Raw genomic sequence first — 8423 nt, forward strand, 5'->3', positions numbered from 1 at the left:
TTCTAAATCCAGGTTCTAAAATTCCATGCTCTTTCTATGTGTCATACTTGCTATCTCCCTTGTTTTCCTCACTTTGAATACTGCCATATTTAGTGTTTAAATATGCTTACCCTGACACCCAATATGCTGCTATTTAAGATGATAGCCCAAGCACTGGTGAGAGGGCTTAGGCTCCCATTTCTACAGGAACATTAATAAATACTGAAGGTAGAAAGAGTGAAGCAAAACAGCGCTCAATTTTATTAAACTGAAAATCACCAATTTTATCACTGACTAGTTTTTTGTTTCTCAAGGCCCATTTCATCTAAATCTTAACCCTGGTATTACTCCATTTTATTTCTTAGGCCTTTCCCTTCTAAAGGCAAAATTGCCTTATTGGACACAAGTATCTGAATTCGGAAATGGGTATTTCTGGAATGCAGTAGAATAGACCTGAGATTGGATCAAGAGGGGCTTCCAGAGAAGATTTGACTTCTTAGCAACATATGAAGTTGAGTGGAAACCAAAAGTGAATTACCACAGTTTTTAAGGGGATACACATATTTGAGGCCAGGGCATCCAAAGCGGATCAAGACTAGAAGGGGTTGCCATGTGCCTGTGTCAGGGAGAGAAGTCAGGGCAGCTGATGAAAGCCCACAAAGGGCTGAAGTCACAAATGAGCACAGGGGAGTACAGAGGAGTCAGTGTTCAGAAAGCATCCGACCCAACACACCCACGCCTGGGACTGCCCAGCTGGCTTCTACTCCTGTGTTTTCAAGCTATGGATTCTACCTCAGGGGAACCTTTAAAGAGTTCTTGGTTCCTAATTACTTAAATGACATGCTTTGAAATAGACACAGATTAATTTTGTAATTCTAATATTAGAAAATAAACAAATTGGGTGAAAGGAGGAGAGTGTTTCACCAGAAGTTTAGAATTCTAATCTGCATAAAAATTGAAGAAAACAGAGATCTTAACCAGAAAACTTCTAAGGAGGAGGTGGGGGCAGACTGGAGGGATCAATGGGGGTAATGGGGGCATATCTGTGTTACTTTCAACAATGAAGATAAATTTTAAAAAAGAAAATTTGCTGGGTCAGCATGGCTCAGTGGTTGAGCATCGACCTATGAAGGAAGTCACAGATGAGCACAGGGGAGTACAGAGAAGTCAGTGTTCAGAAAGCATCCGACCCAACACACCCATGCCTGGGACTGCCCAGCTGGCTTCTACTCCTGTGTTTTCAAGGTATGGATTCTACCTCAGGGGAACCTTTAAAGAGTTCTTGGTTCCTAATTACTTAAATGACATGCTTTGAAATAGACACAGATTAATTTTGTAATTCTAATATTAGAAAATAAACAAATTGGGTGAAAGGAGGAGAGTGTTTCACCAGAAGTTTAGAATTCTAATCTGCATAAAAATTGAAGAAAACAGAGATCTTAATCAGAAAACTTCTAAAGAGGAGGTGGGGGCAGACTGGAGGGAGCAATGGGGGTAATGGGGGCATATCTGTATTACTTTCAACAATGAAGGTAAATTTTAAAAAAGAAAATTTGCCGGGTCAGCATGGCTCAGTGGTTGAGCGTCGACCTATGAACCAGAAGGTCACGGTTCAATTCCCAATCAGGACACATGCCCAGGTTGCAGTCTCCATTCCCAGTGTGGGGCATGCAAGAGGCAGCTGATCTATGATTCTTTCATTGTTGATGTCTCTCTCTCTCCCCACCTCTCCTTTCTTCTCTGAACTCAATAAAAATATATTTTTTTTTAAAAAGAAAACTTCTAAGGAAACTTGTTATATGTTTTCTCTCACTCTCTGTCTTTTTATTTTTTAACATCTTGAGAAAATTAATTCTAGAAAATCTACAGTGTTAATTATTTCAGAAAATGTATTCATATGAATAGAAGGTAATATTTATGTAAAGCAAATTGTCATTTTAAGGCTAAAGAATAAAGCTCATTTTTGACTTGAGAGAGGGAGCGGGAGAGAGAGAGAGAGAGAGAGAGATCTCCATTCCCAGTGTGGGGCATGCAAGAGGCAGCTGATCTATGATTCTTTCATTGTTGATGTCTCTCTCTCTCCCCACCTCTCCTTTCTTCTCTGAACTCAATAAAAATATATTTTTTTTTAAAAAGAAAACTTCTAAGGAAACTTGTTATATGTTTTCTCTCACTCTCTGTCTTTTTATTTTTTAACATCTTGAGAAAATTAATTCTAGAAAATCTACAGTGTTAATTATTTCAGAAAATGTATTCATATGAATAGAAGGTAATATTTATGTAAAGCAAATTGTCATTTTAAGGCTAAAGAATAAAGCTCATTTTTGACTTGAGAGAGGGAGCGGGAGAGAGAGAGAGAGAGAGAGAGAGAGAGAGATTTGTCCTTCCACTTATTTATGTATTCATTGGTTGATTCGTTGATTCTTGTATGTGTCCTGATTGGGGATCGAACCCACAACCTTGGCATGATGCTCTAACCCACAGAACTACCCAGCCAGGGCCTTCAGTCTAACTTGTGAAGTTCATTCATTTGACTTTTGAGAATAAAATTTTATGCTATCAACACCTACTTACACTTACCATTTGAAATGAAGTCATTCTCTAAAATTATATTTTTAAAAATTTATGCAATATTTGTGAATTCAGACCTTAATGCATCAGATATTTATTTGGATAATCTAGGGGCATTTTTTTAAAGTTAAATTATTCTTCTGTGAATGTTCCTAACTAATGAATTCCACTATACTTTGGCCTAAGACTTAACTTTTTGGGGTCACTAACACATTTGTAAACTCTCTGTGCCTAGAAAAGTACAGATGTGCTTATGAAAAAGACGTATTTCCAAGGGCACTTGGAGCCTTAGGTTTAGAATCTTTGGCTTACACCCTTATTTAACTATGTCATCCCTTGGAGTAGGAAAATTTTTCAAGTAATGCTTGTTTTTTTCTTCCCCATAAGATAATTTAAAGAAGATAGAAAGGAAAACCGTGTGTTTTCTCTCCAGGATGGTAAGCCAGTAAGATTATGCAGGCTGTGCCCTACACAAAAGCACCTGCAGAGCGGGTAGAGATTGAGTGAGGGTTGAAATCTTCAATCCATTAGCCTTGTCGCTGGGCTGTGGTCCCCCTGGAGATAGAAGCACACTTTTTCCATTTTGTCTAGCCAGAAGGGTGCCTTTTCCATTAAGTTTTGTTAGTTGCTGCCCTGCTTTCCAGCTCTTCTACTTTGGCTCCTCTTGTACAATGAGCATAGAGAAAACCTATATGTGTAACAATGTGTGCACACACAAACACACACAGCTTATCAAATCAAGACAGTTTGATAATTAAAAAATGAAATCTTTAATTCATTTCTTTCAATCTCATTTCCACTCTTAGGAAATGATTTTTTTGTTCATGTTTTTAATTTGCCATTGGTATGACAAAAAAATATATGTATCAAGGCAGACTCTCTTTCTTCCTCATAAGTATAGTCTAACAGTGGAAGGTCATTTTTAGTTAATAGGAAAAGTATTTTGTATTCCCCACAGCTGTGGACACAAACTATAAGAGAAAAAACACTGGGGATCCCTTAGGAGAGAAGATTTTGATTTAACTCTTGCCTGTCTATGTGTGTGATGGCCTCGCTTCCATTGCCCACAGGGAGTTCTACCTAGCATGGCTCTCACTCTTCAACTGCATTAGCTCTCCTGGATCAGTGCTTGTAGAAACACTGTTGGACGTTCCCTGAATCCACACCTTGCCCACATAGGACTCTGTCCCCTCTGACTCTACACAGCCTCAGTCACCATTCAGGTGGTTTCTGTAAAAATGAAACTTGATGAGTCTGAACAACACCACTTTTGCCACCTTATTCGGCTCTACTCAAGCAGAGAGCCATCGCTGCCATAACACTCTAGATATACGCAGGGCCAAAGTCCTCTTCTCCCGAGGAAATCTTTTTCTCTGTGTCTTCAGTAGATTTTCCTTCCACCACAGAGAACCCTGGATGATAGCAGGCCCTGAGGCTCTTTTATTCTTTAAGCAGGAAAGAATCCTGTCATGTGTCTTTATGTGTATTGTCTAAATTGGACGATGTTCTGTACTCAAACTTAGTGCAAATTCAGTCTTGCTACCAGTGTGCTCAGTAAACATGCAATAAATATTTATTGCTGTTAATGAATTCAGGAATGGGATTTGTCCGTGCCACTGTGATGAACAGCTGCAGAAGAACTGAACGGAGTCATTGTCTAGCACAGCCCCACGTGCTGCAAATATCTGGAGAGGCTCTCAGACTGGCGGTTGCATGGCGCTCTGCCCTCCATCCCAGGTGTTAGGGCTTAAACCTCCCTGGTCCCATCCAGCCCCACAGCATGAAGCGCAGCTCAAGTTGTTGCAGATGCTTTCGATTCGCATTCCCGCTGAACTCTCCCTGACCAGCCTGTTCCTTTGGGCGATACCACAATTTCCTCTTTTTCAAGCTGTCTGCATTCCTGTTTGCTTACGTTTGACAATGGAGCTTGAGCATTCAAATTAATATGGACAATAATGCAACCTGCAAGGATTCTAAAGCCTCGTTTGCCTCCATTCTGAGGGGTGGCATGCTATTTTCAGGGCACTATTGTTTTAGATCAAAATTGTTCTCATGCTATGAAAACGCGTGGCATGAAACTCTGCATTCTCAATTTTAAATGCAGTGATCTTGAGTGTTAAGGCAACAGCAACCGGCGTCTGACTCTTTGGCTGCTGACATAGTTTCTTTCTTGTGAAGGGTTTATTTTCCTCGTGGGCCAAAGAGTCATGTGTAAATCAGAGAAAAATATTTTCGGGATTGTCATTCACTAGTGCATGAAAGTGGTGTGATATCTTTCTTCAGCTATAAACAGTTTCTGACCTACAAAATCCTCCTCTGCCGGGTTCTGGTTGCACTATCTGGAGGGTCAGTCACACAGCCTCTAACAGGCAGGGCTGGAGGCAGGGCAGCAATGAAAGGAAAAGGTAGGGAGAGTGAACTGCCTCTCACTCTAGCTCAGTTCTGTTAGATGGGAAACCTTCGGTACGGTCCCTAAATTATAGCCTGTTTCCTTTTCCGAGCAATGGGTCATTTGTGTGGGAGCAGAGCCGCTGACGCCTGGCTGCATGCCAGAATCATCTCAGGAGCTTTTAAGATGTATTCATACCTGGATGCCATTCAGACGAACTTAAATCAGAACTTCTGGGCCTGGGGCCTAGGTACTGGTATGACTCAATGCTCCCCAGACTCCTGCAGTTGCCTGGATGAACAGGATCTTTATACAGACAAACTAACAAACCCCTTGTTCAGCCCCACACCTCACACAGGATGTCAGCATTAAAGGGTGCCTCGGAGCCTTGAGTTTTTCTGAAATTTGACATCATGCTCAGGCTGGCTTCTCCTAGGTGTCCTCCTTGCAGTCACTGGTATTCAACATTATCCTCTGCATAGTTCGAGTTTCTTGCTTCAAAAACTTAGTCCCTACCTTGCCTGTGTGGCTCATGAGCGTTGACCTATGAACCAATAAGTCACTGGGTTGATTCCTTCTCAGGGCACATGCCCGGGTTGTAGGCTTGATCACCAGTAGGGGGCATGCAGGAGGCAGCTGCTCTATGTTTCTCTCTCATTCAATGTTTCTATCTCTCTATGCTGTTCCCCTCCTCTCTCTCTAAAAATAAATTTTAAAAAACATTTTTAAAAGAGTTCCAATCTCTTGTCTGCTCTTATCTCCTCGTTTTAAAGGATTCTACCTGTTTCCCCCATTTACTAGTGTTTTAATGGTGCCTTGAGAAAAGATAGAGATGTAAGTATTTAATCCACTGTGTTAACCAGACGTATTTTCCTCTCTCAATATCTGAATTTCTCATTAGATTTGGCGGGAGCTTTGCTAAAGTCCTGCTTTCCCTGATATGCCAGCAGCTAGAGAGCTCAATTGACACCCATCTGGAAAAAATATATGGTTCACTTTCAACCCTCATTTTCCTCTGAGAAGCCAACTCACCTGTCATACATCCTTAGTCATTTCTGGTGTCACGGGGAAGAGGAGGAACTTTCCACATTATTCCAGAAGCCTTCTCTTCACCTTGTACTTCCGTTCCACCTCCCTAAATCTGTCAACACCCTCCCTTTTTAGTGATTGCCTTCACAAATCTTACTTCTATTTCCCCTAGTGAGAGATCTTTCCAACTCCTTGCATATAAACCAGTGTTACAACCAGTTTAAGAGAGAAATAACCATTCAAAAATATTTTTGAAGACAATTAGAATTTATTTAAAAACTCTTTTTAAACAGTGGTAGAAAACAAACTTCTTTACCTTAAAAATTATAAAGATTGCTTACTTTGCTTTGCAGCTTTTCTTTTTTCCTTTAATATAATGTGGAAATCTATAAATAACTCCAACCTGCATGTTCAATTTGATGACTATGGAAATGTCTACAAGAAGTAAATAGGGAATTCCTGATCATCTTGAAGAAATACACAATATACAATCTATATGATATCTTTGAAAATTTGAATGTCTTTCTAAAAGGAAAATTTCTGCCTTAAACTTATACATTTCTTCTGTCTCGAGTTAGTTCTCATTGTGGCTTTAATTATAATTTTAATCCCCTGTCTCTTACTCTTTTTTGTGTGTTAGCAGTAATGGACAATTCAGATGGATTACTGATGCCACCTCTAGAGATATACCTGAATTCAGCTGAAAACAAAATCACCTTGATCTGTAAACACTTTAGTAAACGCACTGAAGCTTAATGACTGCAACTGTTTCCATCATCATATATGACCCTGAAAGCACTCCAATTTCATACATTTCACAATAGTAGCAAAAATAATTATTTTACCTTCAAAATTTTGAAGCTCGGCCAGTGTCAAAAACAAGAACAAGCTAAAAACACTCTATATGCTAAACCATATTCGCTAAGATTTGAAACCCTGGTTTCTACTTTGAAGCTCATTACAATTTTATGCTCTGTGTCTATGTATCTGTACATTCTTATGCATATGTATATATGTAGATATACATATCTACATATATATGTAATACAATTATATGGCATATATTTCCCTATTTGTGTATGTGTGTGCATACACATGTACTACTCTAGGTTTTAGAAAAATGGAAAGAAGATGACTGTAAAGTTGAATTATCTTTTAAAAGTATTCTCTATTTAGATATTAATCATATTATTCTTTCAGTATTTAAAAATATTTAAATGTAAATATGATTCTGTCAAATTGATGATTTTAAGAGCAGATCCGTGTAAACCCAGAGGAGTGGATGCTGACCAGAGGTCTGATTGTGGTGGATGTAAGGACCCACCCTTATCCTGTTCTTGAATGTTTTTCAATAAATAGCTACTTTATATGGAAGAATCTGTTCAGCTTGGTTGGCTGATATGTGCAGTTAGGTTCTTATGAGGCAGTTTTGATTTCAATAAGATGACCCTAGACCAGCCACTTTTATTTAGAGTTGCAAAGAAACGTGTCGAAGCTATTAGACACTGAGAATTGCAGAAGAAAGTCTTTCTCCTCAAAATTCGGGACACCATATTGATTATCCAGGAACAAAAGGGGCTATTGATGGTGGTCACATTATGCAAACTAAACATTTCAGAGGTTAAGTCACTTTAAAACTGTGCAACAGTTCAATTCCATAAAATAGCTCTTAACCATATGAGCTGTGTCTAGAGGAAAAACGATCATCCAGCTGATGAAGATGTGGGTGTTCTTGGGGTCGGGGAGCATGCCTTTGGCCGTGTCGTACACCCTGAAGTAGGCTGCCCAGTAGATGATGATGCCTTGCACGGAGACGTTGAAGCCCTGGTTCATGCCCTGGATGCCGTCCGACTTGGTGATCTGCACCAGGCAGTCTCCCAGGCCCTTGAACTGGCGCTCGGCGCCCGACTTCCCCACGTTGGCCACCATCCGGGTCCGGGCGAAATCCAGGGGGTACACGAAGCAGAGGGAGGTGGCCCCGGCGGCCCCGCCCGAGGCCAGGTTGCCCGCGAAGTACCTCCTGAACTGGGTGTGCTTGTCCACGCCCCCCAGGAACACCTGCTTATACTTATCCTCTAGATAAGTGTCTGCGGAAAAACTACAGAAAGGGGTGCTCTCCGCTCCTTTACAGTCTGAGCTGGTTGCAGAAATTAGATTCAAAATATAAATCGATTTTCGAACAAAATCCATTTTGTTTTTAACATTAGAAATACAAATTGTTGATTTCTGTCCATAGGTCCTCACTGTGCTGGTGATAAAACAAAACAGCAAAAACAGACATGGTACCCACCCTCATGGAACTGATAGTACTTTGCTTTATCTCCTCTCTTTTCCCCACTCCGGGACTTGGCCATTTCATTTCCTGGAGTTTCCTTCTTGGACACTCACACACCCCCTCCCCCCAAATATGTCTCCATTCCTATACCGAGCAATCACACTCTAAGCCTTGGGGGAG

The 8423-nt window shown here is 40.4% G+C and overlaps 1 protein-coding gene across 1 annotated transcript; it reads right to left on the reverse strand.

The window, feature by feature from the left end:
* Positions 1 to 7594: 7594 nt before the first annotated feature.
* Positions 7595 to 8158, reverse strand: LOC102246203 (ADP/ATP translocase 3-like). The gene has a single exon (XM_005882295.1). It carries the CDS (start codon positions 8156 to 8158, stop codon positions 7595 to 7597), a length of 564 nt encoding a protein of 187 aa, XP_005882357.1.
* Positions 8159 to 8423: the final 265 nt, after the last annotated feature.

The sequence above is a fragment of the Myotis brandtii genome, unplaced genomic scaffold (genome assembly GCF_000412655.1).
Source record: "Myotis brandtii unplaced genomic scaffold, ASM41265v1 scaffold702, whole genome shotgun sequence".
Classification (NCBI taxonomy): domain Eukaryota; kingdom Metazoa; phylum Chordata; class Mammalia; order Chiroptera; family Vespertilionidae; genus Myotis; species Myotis brandtii.